This window comes from Gavia stellata, chromosome 32, assembly GCF_030936135.1.
Source record: "Gavia stellata isolate bGavSte3 chromosome 32, bGavSte3.hap2, whole genome shotgun sequence".
Taxonomy (NCBI): Eukaryota; Metazoa; Chordata; class Aves; order Gaviiformes; family Gaviidae; genus Gavia; species Gavia stellata.
Window position 1 is genome coordinate 694,353 of NC_082625.1, and position 16,656 is coordinate 711,008.

General features: G+C 70.4%; 1 protein-coding gene and 1 non-coding gene across 2 annotated transcripts; one reads left to right on the forward strand and one right to left on the reverse strand.

Moving 5' to 3' along the window:
* Nucleotides 1-236: 236 nt before the first annotated feature.
* On the forward strand, nucleotides 237-343 carry LOC132319946 (U6 spliceosomal RNA). The gene has a single exon (XR_009484549.1). It is a non-coding gene; the product is annotated as a U6 spliceosomal RNA (small nuclear RNA).
* Nucleotides 344-1,298: 955 nt separating this feature from the next.
* Nucleotides 1,299-15,086, reverse strand: ABCA7 (ATP binding cassette subfamily A member 7). The gene is made up of 50 exons (XM_059831917.1): nucleotides 15,021-15,086; nucleotides 14,808-14,901; nucleotides 14,443-14,584; nucleotides 14,234-14,361; nucleotides 14,047-14,168; nucleotides 13,776-13,970; nucleotides 13,570-13,659; nucleotides 13,194-13,428; nucleotides 12,934-13,073; nucleotides 12,746-12,862; nucleotides 12,426-12,605; nucleotides 12,144-12,352; nucleotides 11,870-12,046; nucleotides 11,450-11,672; nucleotides 11,155-11,376; nucleotides 10,822-11,026; nucleotides 10,635-10,751; nucleotides 10,287-10,458; nucleotides 9,954-10,085; nucleotides 9,730-9,869; nucleotides 9,507-9,644; nucleotides 9,114-9,325; nucleotides 8,902-8,974; nucleotides 8,398-8,600; nucleotides 8,208-8,256; nucleotides 7,917-7,976; nucleotides 7,406-7,423; nucleotides 7,065-7,219; nucleotides 6,835-6,959; nucleotides 6,638-6,736; nucleotides 6,192-6,387; nucleotides 5,975-6,069; nucleotides 5,689-5,721; nucleotides 5,335-5,440; nucleotides 5,160-5,234; nucleotides 4,749-4,918; nucleotides 4,502-4,679; nucleotides 4,276-4,391; nucleotides 3,926-4,070; nucleotides 3,715-3,838; nucleotides 3,481-3,610; nucleotides 3,268-3,388; nucleotides 3,077-3,139; nucleotides 2,894-3,000; nucleotides 2,492-2,633; nucleotides 2,288-2,422; nucleotides 2,105-2,208; nucleotides 1,891-1,983; nucleotides 1,545-1,782; nucleotides 1,299-1,466 (listed from the first exon to the last, which is right to left on the reverse strand). Exons 1-50 carry the CDS (start codon nucleotides 15,084-15,086, stop codon nucleotides 1,299-1,301), a joined length of 6,777 nt encoding a protein of 2,258 aa, XP_059687900.1.
* Between the last annotated feature and the right edge of the window lie 1,570 nt (nucleotides 15,087-16,656).

Consider the following 16,656-nt stretch of genomic DNA (forward strand, 5'->3'; position numbering starts at 1 on the left):
CGGGATGCAAAGTAGGAGCCCTCCCGCCATGCATCGCGCGAGACGGTCGCTCCGCTCAGCCTCGGAAACGCCAAAATTTCTGATAAAACGGAGACTTTCGGGTATAAAATGGGCGGAATCGCTTGGGAGGTGACTCCATGAGGAAGGGCGCGGAGGCACAGACTGGTCTACTCGCCATAAGTGCAAAGCTATCAAGTAGGAGGGGTTCAAATACTGCACCGGCCACAAATAAACCCGTGCTCGCTTCGGCAGCACATATACTAAAATTGGAACGATACAGAGAAGATTAGCATGGCCCCTGCGCAAGGATGACACGCAAATTCGTGAAGCGTTCCATATTTTAGCGACGACCGCAACCCCCCCACGGCGGGGGACCCCTTTTGGACCCCCGCGCCGAGCCGGGGGCGCCCCGAGCCACGGCCCGTGGGGCTGCGGGCGGTACCAGAGCCCCCGTCAGGGTGCGGGGGAGCCCCGGGCGCGGCCTGGAGCCCCCGGGGGAGGTCTGTGCCCCCCCACCATAGGAGGGGGTCCCGGGGGTGAGGGAGCAGACGAGCACCCCGAGAGCTCCGCACCACCCGGCCCGGGGGGCTCAGCCCTGGTCCCTGCGCAGTGCAGGCCCCCAGGGACACCCGGCTGAGGGGTGAGCCCCTGCCCTGGGCGCCCCGGACGGGGAGGAGGTGGAGGGGAAGGAGCCCCGGGGAGGGTGGTGGGCAGGGACCCCCCAGCCCCGGCCCGGGGACCATCCAGGGCGAGGAAGACCCCGGCTGAGCTTCGGCCAGGCGGGGAGTCGCGGGGAAGGGGCTGCAGGGCGGCAGCAGGGCAGGGGGCCACACTGGCCGCTCTGTGCCCCCCGTGCGAGGGCCGTCCTGCTGCCCCCGTCCCGCTGTGCCCCCTGCCCCGTGCCCCCGGGGGGGCTGCAGCGGTGACCCGGCCCCTCAGGCAGTACCGCGGGTCTTTATTTAATGGCTCTTTTACAGCCCCAGCACCCGGCCCTACCCAGGGCGGGGCGGGGAGGCCCAGGGCAGACCCCCCCATCCTGCTCAGCCCCCCCAGAGGGCAGAACCCCACCGAGGGGGAGCTGGGGCCAGCCCTGCTCTGGTGCTCTGACCCTCCCCAGCGCCTGGACCGTCCCGCGGGGATGGCGGCTCCACGCTGGCGGGCAGGATGCGGCCAGGCCCCCCTGTGCAGCTCTGGGGGCTAGGGGGGCCAGAAGCCCTGGGACCCGGGGTCGTGCTGCAGTGTCGGCTGCGGAGGGGGTCCGTGGGGCACCGGGGGTCCGTGGGGCACCGTGGCCCCACTCAGACAGTGCTCTCCTGGTCGGTGTCATCCTCCAGGAACAGCGTGAGCGTCCTCCCGGGGCTCTGCACGGCTGCGGCCGCATCCTGCCCTGGGGCCGCATCCTGCCCTGGGGCCGCGGCCCCACCGGGGTCCTCGTCGCTCTGCTCCCTGGCAAAGTGCACGAAGACCTGCGGGGAGGCCGGGGTGAGGGGCGGCACCGGCAGGACCCTGGGCCCCACACCCTCGTGCCCCACGTCCCCCGTCACCTGGTCAAGGGTGGTCTGGGACACGGAGTAGTCCTCGATGTGGCAGGGGCCGCGGTGGGCTGCCAGGACGCTGAAGACGCTGGCCAGGGAGCCGGCGTGGGGGGGCAGCTGGTACTGCAGCAGCCCCCCATGCCGCTCCTTCAGCACGATGCCGGGGAAGCGGCGCTGCATCAGGCTCTCCACCGGTGCTGGCCCGGGGCTGCCCACCCGCACCACCACCGTGTAGCCGTCCCCAAACCTGCGCAGGAGAGGGGGGCATTGCTGCAAGGACTGGCCGTGTCCCCGTCCCCACAGGGTGGTCGCCCCTCGCTGCCGGAGCCCCCCCCCAAGCCCCCAGCCCCGTCACCTGTTCTTGAGGTGCTGGACGCTGCCCAGGCAGCGGAACCGGCCGTTGACCATGATGGCCATCCTGGTGCACAGCGCCTCGCACTCCTCCATGCTGCCGGGGGGGGAAGCATTAGGTCCCGTGGGGGCAGAGGGGTGCTGCCCTTGGGGGGTGCCCCAGGGGCAGAGGGGTGCTGCCCTCGGGGGGTGCCGCGGACCCTGGGGCGGGGGCTCACCTGTGGGATGTGAGCACCACGGACCTGCCCTCCCGGATGACGCTGAGGATGCAGTCCCACAGGAACCGCCGGGCTCGCGGGTCCATCCCCGTCGTGGGCTCATCCTGCAACGGCCCCGGCGGCGGTGTCAGCCCGGGCAGGGGCCAGGTGCTGCCGCGGGACCCCCCCACTGCCCCCACTCACCAGGAAGATGACGGGCGGGGAGCCGAGGAGGGCTATGGCCGTGGAGAGCTTGCGCTTGTTGCCCCCGCTGTACTTGCCCGCCGGCCGGTCCGCATGTGGCCCCAGCCCCAGCTTGGCGATGCCCCACTGAGCCACCTGCGAGAGACACGGAGGGGATGAGGATGGGGGTCCCCTGGGATGGGGGGACTGGGGTGTGGACCCTACCCTGGGGGTCTCCTCCTCCGGAACGCCGCGCAGGCGGCTGTAAAACTCCAGGTGCTCCCGCCCCGTCAGCAGGTTCGTGATGGCGTCGAACTGGGGGCAGTAACCCATGTGCTGGTGGACAGACTGCAGGTCGGTGAGCACGCTGCGGGGATGGGGACATGGCTGAGCACGCGGTGGGGCGGGGGTCAAGCTCCAGGGACAGGGACGAGGCTGAGCACACTGCGGGAATAGGGATGAGCACGCTGCAGGGATGAGGATGAGGATGAAGCCGAGCGCAAGCATGCTGCAGGGACCAGGGCAAGGAGGAGCACAGGGTGGGGACAGGGACGACAGCACGCGTGCTGCAGGGACAAGGAGAGCGGGAGCAGCCGGTCGGCCGCGGGGTGCCTCTGTCTCGCCCACCTGTGCCCTTTCAGCCAGGCCTCCCCCAGCGTCACCTCCGTGTCCCCTGTCAGCATCTTGAAGGTGGAAGTCTTCCCCGCACCATTCACCCCCAGGAGGCCAAAGCACTGCGGGGTGCAGACCGGGGTTACGGCAGCTCCAGCCCTGCCCGCAGCGCTGTCCGTCCGTCTGTCCGGCACTCACCTCCCCGGGGGGGATGGCCACGCAGAGCCGGTCCACCGCCGGAGCCTTCCTGCGCCGGTACACCTGCGCGGCAGAGCCGAGGCGGTGCTGGGTGCTCCCCACCCAGCACCTGCCAGTGGGGCCGGGGGCTACGGGAGGGACTGGAGCCCCACAGCGAGGGACAGGGCAGGGTCTGGCCCCACGGCACGCACCTTGGTCAGGTCCTTCAGCAGCAGGAGGGGGCCGTGCGGGGGGGTGCTGCCCACCCTCGCCCGCTCCCTGGCCACGTCCTGGTCCTCCTCCCCCAGCGAGGGCAGCTGCAGAGCCCGCGGCCTGGGGGCAACCGCGGCAGGGGCACTTCCAGGGCTGCCTGCCCCACGGCCGCCCCACGGTTGCCCCATGGCCGCCCCACGGTCGGTCCTCACCCAAGCCGCAGGAAGAAGCGGTATTGCAGCAGGAGGGTGAAGAAGAAGAAGATGATCCCCTCTACAGCCATGGCGAACATGTTCTTCCCTGCCAGATCCCAGGACAGGGGGGACACAAAGCGCCTGTCCCCTGGAAGCAGCGAGAGGGGCTGTAGGGGAGGGGGGCACCGGGGAGGGCCCCTGTGCTGGCCGGGCTTTGGGGAGGGGGAGCAGCCCCAACGCCCATGGACTCACCGAACCTCTCGAAGGCGTCGGCCATCGCCTGGTTCTTCACCATGTCGATGAGTCCTCGGCCCAGGCAGAAGTGGGGGAAGATGAGGAAAACTTTCTTCAGGACGCGGTTGATGTCGTTGAGGTTCTGCCGGGGCGGCGAGGAGAGGGGTGGGGGAGCTGGCGCCGGCCCCGCAGGGACGGGACGGGGGTCCGGGGCAGCCCGGAGACTCACCTGGTCCACAAAGAGCTCCAGCACGAAGGTGGCCACGCTGCCGTTGATGCCGATGAAGAGGTTGATGCATGTCAGGGCCACGTAGGCGGTGCTGGGGATGCTGAAGAGGAAGGAGGCCGGGTACATCAGGGGCGTGATGGACCAGCTGGAGGGGCAGAGAGGCAGGGGTTGGCCAAGGCGCACCTTCCGCCCCGGGGGGCACGGCAGGGCGAGCCGGCACCCCCCATCCCCATGATCCCCTGAGCTGGGGCTGCCCCCAGCCCCACCCAGAGCCCCCTGCGCCCCCCCTTCCCCAGGGTCCAGCCCCAGCGGGGGTGCTGAGCCCCAGCTGGGCTCCACTGGCCCTTCACCCGTAGAGCAGCAGCAGCAGGACCAGGGAGGGGAGGTTGGCGGAGGACACGTAGGATTTCTGCTGGAAGCAGAGGAAGATGAGGATGACCAGCAGCGCAGGGACCAGGTAGTTGCACTGCAGACACGGAGAAGCCGGAGGGGGGGGTCACAAACGGGACCTGCCCCCCCCCCCGGGAGCTGTACCCCATCCCTGTCCCCGTCCCTGTCCCTGTCCCTGTCCCGCACCATGTCCCAGGCAAAGTTGCCCAGCCAGTAGGTGACGGGCTTCATCCCGCTGACGAACTGCAAGTGCTTGGCCTTGCTGACCCGCTCCTCGATGAGGAAGAGCACGAAGCTGGCCGGGACGAAGGACATGGCGAAGATCACGCAGATGGAGACCAGCACATCCACCGAGGTGGCCATCCTGCCGGGGAGAGGAGGGCTCAGCCGGGGCGGAGGGGGGCCCTGCCGTACCCCTGTCCCCGGCACTCACAGGGCGGCCTCCGAGAGCTGCTCCTTGGTGAGGTTGAGGGGGTGGTTGGTGGCCGTGATGCCGTAGAGCGCGGGGTCGGTCCCGGCAGGCAGCCGGGCACGCAGCAGCCCGTTGCTGGCCACGTTGAGGAAGGAGACCATGGCATGCCAGCCTTTGTTGTTGAACCAGACCTGCAGCCCAGGGGAGCCCGGCAGCTCAGAGCCCCCTCCCACCCCGACACCCACCCCGGCGCAGCCACCGGCTGTGCCCACACCACCCCGCTCCACGCCGGGCTCCTGCTCCCCTCCAGCCCCGGCTGGGCTTGGTCCTTCTCGAGCTGCTCCAACCCTGGATGGGGACCCGGGTGCTGCGTCCCCCACTGCCTCCCAGCTCTCGCCCCTGCAGGACCCTCAGCCCCGGGGCCGGGCGCACCTTGATGTTCCTGCGAGCATCCAAGCCCTCGATGAAGCGGCTGAGATTACCCAGGAGCCGGTCCGAGGGGCTGCCCTGGGCGTGGGAACACAGGGTGAGGAGCAGGCTCGGGCCAGAGCTCTCCCAGCGCCGGGATGCCGGAGCTGAGCTGAGTGGGACAGAGCCCCGGCTGTACCAGGGTGATGTTGAACAGTGCCCGGAGCTCCAGCACCACCTCGTCCACCTCCGCCGCCGATGGCAGGGCCTGGGAGCCGCCGGCGCCCAGAGAAAAGCCACCGTACCTTGTTGGGGAAGAGATGGGCACTTCCAAACCTGCCATCCTGTGGAAACTCCCCTGGCCCCTCCACCCTGCCCTGGCCGCCCCCCCCTGCCCAGACACCACAGTGAGGGGCACACAGCGAAGGGCTTGAGGTTGCCCAGATGAGGGGTCTGCCCATGGGTTGCTCAGGCTCTGTCTGACCCCACAGGGGAGCTCCTGCCCGCTCCCCCCCCGAATCTGCGTGAGACCCCGGCCCCTCCCCGGGCTCACCTCTGCTCGTTCACCCACTTCTTGTTCCTCAGCCTGAAAGAAATGGGGTTGTGGGGAGAAATACCCCTGAGAAGATGTTCTGGCAGTGCCTGCCCGCCCGGCCACGAGCCCCCCGGCGCTTCCCCCTTATCCTGCAGTGCCCTCGCTGCCACCAGCCCTGGCTGGGTTTGGTCCCCAGTGTCACTCCCTGCTCCCACCGCGGTGGCAGCCTGTGCTAAAGCCCTGCCCTGTCTTCCTTGCAGTGTCCCCGCAGTGTCCCCGCGGTGTCCCCGGCCCCAGCACTCACCCCCGGAGGATGATCTGGGGGTAGGTCTTCACCAGGTAGTCGGAGATGTTCCTGCCGGTCAGGTTCTGCAGGACGTCGCCCGTGCCCCTTTGCACCTGGGGGGGACGGACAGACGGGCTGGATGGACACACAGCGTCCCTGCAGCATCACCTGCACCCGCACCTGGCAGCGCCGGTGCCCCAGGGCCGGGCTGGCCCCGCTGTGGGCTGGGGGTTACCTGGGGCGGCGGGAGCCCCCCAGCCCCCTCGGGGCAGTCGGGCAGCATCCTGTGAGCCCCCGGCCCGCTGCACTGGCAGGGGGGGGATGGCTCAGCCCGCGTCCAGTTCCCACGCCGCAGTGCTTCCAGCAGGGCCGGGGGGGCCGGGGGGGCCGAGAAGCCGTCAGGGTGGGAAGCTGGTGGGCACGGCCCCGTCCTGGGCACCCGGCACCGCGGGGAGAGAGAGACCCCCGTTACAAGCCTGGCGTGAGCCAGAGGCATCGGGACCTACCCCTGCCCACAGCTGCCATCGTCCCCCCGCTGCGGGGATGGCTGGGGGGCTGCGGCATCGCACCGGCTGGCAGGGCTGCTCCCGGGGGAGAGGTGGGCACCGAGGCAGGGGCCGAGCCCCAGCCGCCCGCTCCCAGCCCCTCCAGCCCCCGGCTCCGCGGGGCGCAGGCACTCACGCCTCCCCAGCATCCTTCATGCAGTTGGTGCCGAAGCCCGGCTCGGCCAGGAGCGCGCCCAGGAGCCGAGCTGTGTCGGGGTCCCCCGGCGCATCGTTGCTGCCGGGAGATGTGAGAGTGAGATGGTAGCAGTGGGGCCCAGGGGCACACGGGGATGGGGGGCACAGAGGGACACGGGGACAGGGATGAGCACACACCTGAAGAAGGTGAACTGCTGCCCGTACATCCAGGGCTGGAGGCGCAGCGGTGGGTACTTCCCGAAGGGCGGCACGATGAGGCTGAAGAGCAGTGCAATGCAGACGAAGACGGCAGGCAGGACGATCTGTCGGGGGCCAGGGGTCAGGACCGGCTCCACACTCCCTGCTCCATCCCAGGGGGTCCCCCGGCCGCAGCACGGCCCTGTCCTGTCCCCGTCCCCCAGCCGCACCTGTGCGAAGAAGCCCCGGGTGCTGCGTCGGGCATGGAGCATCCTCTTGATGAAGAGGGCGCGGAGCTGCTGGCAGGTGAGCGCCCAGCCCCTCACCCTGCGGCAGGCCTGCCCGGCCGCCCCCCGCAGCAGGTCTGTCTCTCGGGGCTCCTCCGCTGCAAGGACAGAGATGGGTCCGGCCCCGGCTCCGGCAGAGCCGGCAGCAAGGGGCAGGGGCTCGTGCCAGGCAGTGTGTGGGGGGACGGTGTGCTGGCAGGGACGTCCCCCCACCCCAGCAGGGACAGGGTGCTGCATGCGGGGATGTGATGGGACCCCCAGCCCCCCCAGCCCCCAGCTCCTACCTCGCCGGGCTCCTTGGGCTCAGTGTAAAGGAGAGGAAAGAGGGGTTATAGCCACGCCGGTGCCTGCCCGGCTGGGGTTAGCACCAACCCAGGGCAGAGCCAGCTCCCCAAACTACCACAGCCTCCCCCGACTCCTGCAGCTGCCCCCCCGCCAGCTCTACCTCCAGGAGAAGGGGCATGGATACGTCCCCTGGGATTTCATGTCCCATCCCAACCCCTGCACAGAGCCAGGCTCCCCCAAACCCACCACCGTCCCTGCCCCTTGCCCTGCCTGACACCCTGGGGAACACCCCAAGACCGGGCAGGAGCGATGCAGCGCGGGTGTCCCTGAGCCTCCCCCTGCCCACTGCCTGCCCAAAGGGATGAGCGCCCGAAGGGATGACTGCTTGGATGGATGTGTGCCCGGATGGACACATGCCACGGCCCCAACCCAGGGGGTGAAGGCGGAGGGCACCCAGCAGCAGGGGCTGGGTGGCTTGGGGGTCCCAGGTCCCAGCTCCCCCCACCTTACCCAGCTCCCCATCGGCTGCTTCCGCGTCCCCTCCCTCGCCGGGGACTGTTCTCCTGGTGCCTGACAAAACGGGGGTGAGCACCAGGGTGGGACCAAGGCCACAGCCTGTGACACCTCCCTGCACCCATGGGTGCTCCCAGCAGGGATGCCACCCCTGGGAAGGGCAAGAGCCACACGGGGTGCTGGGGACACCCACACCCCTCTGCTCTGGGCTGCTGAGCATCTCTCCCCGCCCCCCCCTGCACCCCGGCACCCTGAAGCTCAGCTCCAGCCAGCACCGAGGCATTTTACCTGCCGTGTCAGTGTCCACCCCCGTGTCCTGGGCCACCTTCAGAAAGATCTGAGGGCAGGAGGGGGCTGGCATTAAACACGGCCGCCAGTGCCCTCCGCCCCGGCGAGGCAAATGCCCCAAGTCACGGGCAGCCCCCGGCAGAGCTCCAGGGAGGGTGGGCACCCCAGGAGCCGCAGCTCCTCCGGGTACCTCTTCCAGGGTGGTGTCAGAGATGCCATAGCTGGAGATGCCTAGTTCCCCCAGGCGGGCGTCCAGCTCGCGGAAGAGGCCCCCGAAGGCCCCGTCTTTGGCCCCACTGTAGGGCAGGACAAAGAGCACCTCGTGCCCGATGTCCTCCACCAGCCGGGAGCCGGGGACCAGCTTCTGGATCAGCACCGACAGCTGGGCCACATCTGGGGGGGACGGGCAGGGCTGCAAACCTGGAGCAGGAGCCGGTGGCCGGCGCAGGAGCTGGCCAAAGCTGGCACGTGCCCTGCACCCTGGCCTGGGGGTCCCCGGGGAGGTTTGCAGGGGGCAGGAGGGCAGGGACCCCCTTCTGCCCCACCAGTGCAGGGGAGGGGGGCAAGAGCCAGCGGCAGGGCAGGGTGTGAGGCTGAATGTGCCCACAGGCCCCCCCAGCCGATGGGGGCTACACAGGGAGCACCCAGGAGGGTGATGCTGCACTGAGGGCACAGGGAGGGACGGGACCCTCACCCACAGTGCTGGCCTCGCTGCCCCGCTCGCTGCCCAGGCCCGTGTCGCTGCTGTGCTCCGAGTCGCTGCCATCCTGTGGGAAAGCGCGGCTGGACCCTGGCACCCTGTGGCAGAACCCGGCCCCAAGCCTGGGGCTCGGCACTCCCCCGATAGCCGGGACGGAGGCACCAGACACCCATTTGGCTGATGCTCGGCGGGGCTGAAGGACCCACCTTTTTGGTGGTGCTGGGGACGGTGCCGGTGCTGCTGCCCGTCCCAACCTGCTCCCGCTTCACCAGGGTGAGGTGGTAGCCGGTGCCCAGCCTGGCCTTGAGGAAGAGCGGAGACCCGCAGCAGCAGAGCCGGCCCTGCGAGATGATGGCGGTGCGGTCCCCCAGCAGCTCCGCCTCGTCCATGTAGTGGGTGGACAGGATGATGGTGCGGCCTGGGGGCAGGTAGCGGGCTAGACCCCGGACCACCTCGCTGGACCCCCCCTGCTTTGTGGGCATCTCCCCACCAGCACGTCTCCCTGCTTGCCCCACGGGCCCTGCTGCCACTTCTCCACGGCTGGGGGGCTCAGACCCACAGAGGGGGAAGCGGGGTCCTCCCGTCCCCCCAGCCCTGACCTTTGCGGTACTTGAGCAGCAGCTCCCAGATGCTGCGGCGGGAGTAGGGGTCAACGCCAGCTGTGGGCTCGTCCAGGATGACCACCCGGGAGCCACCCACAAAGGCGATGGCCACCGAGAGTTTCCGCTGCATCCCGCCTGTGGGGCAGCAGGGACAGCGTTGGGAGGGGGGGCCGGGGCTGTAGACCCCTGCTCCGGTGCTGATCCTGCCCCCCACACGCACCCGAGAGGTTCCTGGTCTGCTCCCGGCGCTTGTGGGGCAGCCCCGTGTCCTGGATCAGCTGCTCCATCTCCGCCTTCACCCGCTCCTCCGACAGCCCCTTCAACCGCCCGTAGAACCAGACGTGCTCCTCCACCGTCAGGCTGGGGCGGGCAGGGGTGAGGGGGGCAGCCCTGCCCGCGCCAGCCCCCCGCACCGCTCCCCCCGCCTGCCCTGCCCCTGCCTACATGTCGAAGAGCACGTTGTGCTGGGGACACGTCCCCATGGTTTTGCGGATGCTGTCGATATCGGAGCGGATGTCCCAGCCCAGGATATAGGCAGTGCCAGAGGTGGGGGGCAGGAGGCCGGTCAGGATGGACCTGGATGGGGGACCAGCGGGGAACGGGGGTCACGGAGCACAGGACTAGTGGGGCTCGGGGCCAGGGTGCCCTGCGCTACGCGGGGTGCTCAGAGCCATGCCTCGTGGGGACCCAGCACCAGGGCAGAGCCAGGCTCAGCTCCTGTCCCCGGCCGTGGCCACGCAGCCCCCCCCCGGCCAGACCCCAGCCCCTCCAGCTCACATGGTGGTGGTCTTGCCGGCCCCGTTGTGGCCCAGGAAGGAGGTGATCTGCCCCTCGTAGAAGTCCAGGCTCAGCCCGTTGACGGCCACGCGGTTGCTGTTGCGGTAAATCTTCACCAGGTTGCGGATGGAGACGCCGGGCTGGAGCTGGGCAGGCGGCTCCTCCACCAGCACTGGAAGCCACCGGAGGGGTCACATCCCAGGCAGGACCCCTCGCCACGGGGGGCAGGACCCCCTGCCATGGGGCAGAACCCCCCGCTGGGGGGCAAAGCCCAGGCAGGAGGGCTCAAGCCCAGCTCCGTGGCTGCTGCCCTTCGGCCGCGCGGCTCCGGAGTGGGCAGGGGTTCACCTTGGGGCGCAGGGAGGGGGCTGGTGGGGTACGGGGGGTGGCTGGCCGAGGACGGTTCTCCAAGCCAGTAGCTCTTCAGGAAGGGGAAATTCCAGGGCTTGGGGATCCCGTACTGACCTGCAGCAGACAGGGGCTGAGCAGGGCTGGGGCCGGGGGGGCTGCGGGGGGCCAGAGGGGCCACGGTCACCTGGGAAGATGCCCTCGAGGTACCAGGTGGCCAGGCCATAGAGACTGGCGTCCAGCAGCAGCAGTGCCATGGCTGTGGCGAAGTTGTAGGGGTCTTCCGGCACGGGGCTGGTGCCCAGGTTGTGCCACTGGATGCCCACTCCCTGCTCCTCGTAGAGGGAGAAGTACTCGCAGCCGAAGCCAAAGGCCACCGGTGACAACAGGCTCTGGCGGCGGCAAGGATGGTGGCATGGGCAGAAAGACCGGCCCAGAGGGGTTCAGGTCCAAAGCCCCCCACCCAGCATGCCCAGGGCACCCCAGGGGCATCGGGGAGGGGGCAGCCACGGCCGCTCACCACAAGGACGCGGAGCGGGAAGGTGATGTGGTCGCGCCAGGCGACGCACAGCACGTAGGGCAGGTAGAGGGAGAAGTAGATGATGCCACCACAAGCCGAGGCCAGGTTGGCGCGGGGGAAGAAAGTGCTGATGAGGAAGCACTGGCTGATGGTGGCCACTGAGAAGGTGCCGAGGAAGAGGAAGATGACAGCCGGGTCGCTGTAGGGCAGGATGTTTCCCAGCTGCGGATCGAGGCAGGTTGGAGCCTGCGGAGCCCCCCATGCCGGCTCCCAGCCCCCATCCTCTGCAACCTGCCTTGAGGATGAGGACGAGGAGGGCACAGCTGAGGAGGAAGGGGATGAAGCTGCTGAGGAACCAGCTGAGCCAGAGGATCCCGCTGCTCAGCCCCATGGTCTTCATGGTCTCCTTGAGACGCGTCTCCTTCTCGTGCACCACCCCCTTGATGATCATGGCCACTGAGTAGATCCAGGCCAGCGTCATGAAGAGGGGCAGCGAGCGGTTGAGGACCCGCAGGAACCTGGGGGAGATGGCACCGGCCCTTCCACCTCCAGCCTGACGCCCTGGGGCCGCGGCCGGGCAGGGGCCACCCGAGGCACCACCAGCCCCGCGCCACCTCCCCGGGGCAGCGATGCTGCGAGACGCTCGGCCCTGTCACCCGCCGCAACGGCTCACTCGAGGGTCCCGGGGGGGGGCTGCCCCCCACTGCCCACTCACACATCGTCCACGTAGCAGGGGTAGGGCATTTGCTGGACGTAGACCCCTGTCCGCGGGGCAGCCCCGGTCTGCACCCGCACCACCGCCTGCTCCACCAGGTCCTGCACGTAGACGAACCCCCCCCACACGTAGCGCAGGTCGCTGAAGGGGTCGGCCGCAGGGCCCGGGTCCCAAAACCTGGGGGCAGAGCACGGCGGTGGGAGGGGGGACCCCCTGCCTGTGGGTGCAGGCTGCTCGGGGGCTGTGGAGACCGAAGAGGTGGGCGTCCCCCGACCTGTCCTTGATCTTGTTGGTCCTCGTGACGTCGTCGATGTCCATGCGGATCTTGTAGCGGACGTGGCGGGGCAGCGTGGGGGCTGTGGCGTTGGTGGGGGGCTGGAAGACCACAGCTGCCCAGAACTGCTGCTCCTCCAGCAGCTCCAGGGCCCGGGCCACCAGCTGCTCCTCGGTGGCCACCGCCTCGATCTTGTCCAGGCAGACACACTGCAGGCAGGGCAGGCAGGGCTCAGCGGGGCGCGGGGAGCCGGCCCGCCCGGGCAGCTGGGGCGACACGCACCTCCATGAACTGCGACAGCGCGCTCAGGACCGTGTCGACATCAGCATACACCTGGTGCCAGGTGAGCCCCGGCCCCGCTGCCGGCCCCGCCAGGAACCCGGCCAGTGCCAGCAGCTTCCAGGAGGTGCCGTTGAGGAACCCGTCCAGGAGCTGGGCCATCCCCGGGGCCAGCAGCAGGTCCTGCAAAGCACCAGGGTACCGCAGGGCGATGCAGCCCAGCCCGCTCCCAGCCAGGAGCCCCGCTGCACCCCACCACACCCCCACCCTGCACCCCACCACAGCCCCGTCCCCGATGGGGAGAGGGTCTGGGGGTCACGCACCCGGAGGACCTGCATCTCCAGGCTGCCGTTGAGGAAGGCGTAGATGCGGGGTCCCAGCTCCCGCCAGGTGCCCCCCGCCTCCCCCAGCACCGCCAGCTCCCGGAAGGTCCGGTTCACCTGCGCGAGGTGGGGGGTGAGGCAGGACCGGGGTGAGACACCCCCGCGCCCCCCCGCAGCCCCCCGCTCACCTCGGCCATGACGCTGTCGGGGCCGGGGCCCGGCGGCGTGTACAGGATCTTCCCCATGAAGAGGGGCTTGATTCCCCGCCAGAAGACCTGCGAAAGGGGGCTGGACTCCAGGCTGCGGACCAGCTCTCGGCAGAAGGGACCTGGGTGGGGGCAGAGCCGAGCCCTCGCCACCGGCCCCCCGCCGCCTCGCGGGCAGCCCCGGGGGGCCGTGCCCAGCAAGCCCCCGCCCGAGCCCCCCGACAGCCCAGCCCGCTCACTGCTGGCGCTGCCCGGGGCCGTGGCTCTCCGCTCCGAGCTGTTGCGGTCCAGGAAGGCTTTGACATCGTTGTCCTCGTACCAGTTGAGGGAGGGGACCCTGAGCCCCCCACCCTCGGGGTGCCCGCAGGCGATGCGCGACAGGGCCCTGAAGGAGCCCAAGCTGGCGGTGCTGGCGTTGGGGGCCGTCAGCGCCCCGAGCTCCCGCCGCAGCTCGGCGAGGCTGGTCATGGAGGAGACCTGGGGAGAGCGGGATGGGGAGTGGAGCGGGGCTGTGGGGGACAGGGACACCCAGGGACACCGTGGGTGGCGGGGCACCGCTGGGGTGCATGGGGGTGGGTGGGTGGCACTTGGGGGGGGGGCAGGGGAGCGGGGTGCTACCTCCTCCATCAGGGATGCTGCATCCCGCAGGAAGGTGCCCAAGGCTTCCACGGTGCCAGTGATGCCGCCCGCCTCCGAGCTCAGCTGTTCCTACAAGGGGAGCATGGGAAGGGGGTCACAGCCCCTCTGGCGGGCCCGGGGGGTCTCTGCCCCGGCACCTTCCAGCACCCAGCGTGTCCCAGCACCTGACCAGGCTGGGGGCTCACCGCCAGAAGCCGGGGGAGGTCGAGCTGGGAGAGGAAGGAGCCCTCCATGGCGCGGAGCTGGGGCCCGGGCAGAGCGCAGAGCCCTTGCTGCAGGCGCTGGGTCGAGGCGGCGTTGCCCCCCGCCAGGAAGCCCCCCAGCTCCGAGGCATTGCAGACCACGGCCTTCAGCGGGATGTGGGTGCCCGCCAGGGAGAACTGGTGGGACAGGGCCGGTCACGCCGCAGCCCCTGGCACCGCGGGTACTGGGAGTGGGTGCTGCGCCGACACTCACAATGCGGGGGCTGAGCCGAGCCCCCATCAGCTCGTCCACCAGCGCCGGCGGCAGAGACGTGTTGGTCCGGAGGAACCGTGAGAAGGTCTCGTCCTCCCTCAGGTAGTCCCTCACTGGCAGGGCTGGGGGGGGCAGGGGTCAGCCAGGGGGTCTCGCTCCCCCGACACCCCCTGTCCCCGCTGCTCACCCCTCCGCTGAGCCCCGCTCCCCCGGAGCCGGCGCAGGACGGGCAGGAGCCGGGCGAAGCTGCGCAGGAGCCGCTGCCCGTCGGTGCGGAGCAGGACCTGCCGAGCTTCCGCGAGCAGGCGGGAGAGGCTGTGGGGGCACGGGGCAGGCGGTGAGACCCCGGCCCCACTGCCCGCTCAGGCCCCACAGCCCCCGGCCCGTGCCACTCACATGGAGCCGTCGAAGTTGCCCACCACGCCGGGGGCCTCTCCCGCCGTGGGGTGCCGAAAGCAGGGGTTGTTCATGTTGCAGACGATGCCCTGGAGCCAGGGCAGGGTCCCGGCCGAGGGCAGGGCCTTGTTGGGGAAGTGGCCTACGGGAGAGGGAGAGGTGGGTCCGGGGGGGGGCAGCGTGGGACCCCCGAGGCCACGCACACGAACAGGGAGATGCCAGGGAGCTCCCAGCTCATGTCCGCCTCCCAGGTTTGTCTTCCCTGGTGCCACCCAGGGCTGTGCCAGGGCCCCGCAGGGGTCCCACGCAAGGGGGGTCCCTGGCAGGCACGGGGGGGGCCACCCCAGAGGGCACAGGACACTCACACTCATGCTGCTTGAAGGGCGGGTGGGATTGCCGCACTGAGATCAAGATGAAGAAGAGGAAGAGGGGCCACAGGAGCTCGATGGCCAGCTGGATCTGGGGAGACCCATGGTTGGGGGGGGTGTCCCTGTCCCCATCGGCACCCAGGGCTCTGCCTGCCCCCACACCAGGACCCAGCAGCTCCAGGCACCCTCCCGCCCCGGTCACCCGCTCACCCGCTGCCGCCGGCGGTAGGTGAAGTTCTTCCAGAGCAGGAGCCCCAGCTGGGTGCCCACGGCCATGGCGGGGGCGTGGGGGGCACGTGCCCGGCGCCCCGCTCGGCTCCGGCTGTGGGTGAGAGCGGAGGGGTCAGCACCGAGCTGGGGGCGACAGTCCGGGCTCTCCCCTCCCTCTGGCTTGGGGCTTATTGCACACGGGGCAAAGTGCCGGGCACACGGCTGAGCTCCAGGGGCTGGCAGGAGCCGTCCCGGCATTCCTGCAGCAAAGCTCCTTTCCGGAGCAAAGCCCTCAAATCTCATTCTTTTCTAAACCAAAAGCAGCAAAATAGGGCACAAGCTCTGCAAGTCTCTCCAGGTCAGCACTGCGTTAGGAGCAAGGAACCCGATTCACACACCACGCCAAGCACGGCGAGGAGCCCCGGCTACGGGAGTGGCTCCGAGCTCCGGAGAGCTGGACAGCCCGGGGGAGGCCTGGGACCTGCCTGTGCCTCAGTTTCCCCGTGTGAGGGATGTCGCCAGGCCAGCTGTGAGGTTGGGTGTTTCTGGTGAGACCTTCAGCGTCCCAGGAGGGGAAATTGCTCCCATGGAACGGCTTGAGGCATGTCAGCTCAGACACCCAGGCCCCACAAGTGCCCCCCAAGCTGTGCTGGGGCCCCAGCAGCCCCGGCCCCATCCCAGCGAGCCCCCGTGCCCAGCCACCTCCTGGGACTTCACCTGCCCCCGGACAAGGGCCCGCATGTCGGCAGCGCCCAGGACCCAGCAGCAAAGCGGCAGCCTCCCCTTCCAGCCGCGCGGGCCGGCTTCGTGCCGAGCCCCGGCAGGCAGATGTGGCACGACCGAACTCGCAGCTTCCCGCCCGGCGAACACCCACGCCCCGGGCAAGCCCAGCTCTGGAGCTGCCCCCCGGGCCACCGCGAGCTCCAGACACCCCAGGGCCACCCACGCTGCCCGTTCCACCACCCCGGGCCGGTGGCCGAAGACGCAGACTTGCCCGCCTGCGCCCTCGCCTCCGCGGCCTCGCGCCTCCGCGGCCTCGCGCCTCCGCCAGGGCCTGGGCCAGGAGGGCAGGCGGGCGAGGGGCTGCCCGCTGCCGGCTCTGCCCGCGCCGGGGCTGAGCCGGGTGCCCGGGCGCAGCGGGGATAAGCGGGCACCGGCCAGTGGGATTAGGATCCCGCTGGGAAATCCGGCTAATCGCCCTGCGGCAGGGCCGGCCCCGGAGCGGGGCCGTGGGGAGGATCCCTCCGAGGGGGCTTGCGGGAGCTCTGTCACCCCCGCGGGTGGGGGTGGCACCGGCCGAGCGGGGGGCAGAGGCGGGGGCGCCGGGACCGGGGGATGCTGCGGGGCTGCCGGGCCGGGAGGAGGCTCAGCCCGGGCGGGGGCGGCGGCTCTTCCCGGGACAAAACGAACACGATCGCGGGATCCTCCCGGAGCCGCTTCCCAGAAGGGGACTCGCGTGGGAATCTGCTCACTCACCCCACGGGGGGGGGATGGGGGGGGGGGCAAACGCGCCCCATGGCTGCAACCGGGAGCCCGGCACGGGGGAGCCCCCCCCGACCCCGGCACCCCCTGGCCCCGGTCCCGCCGCACCGCGGGGTGCGGAGCCACGGGGAGGCGGACGGACCGGGGGGATGAT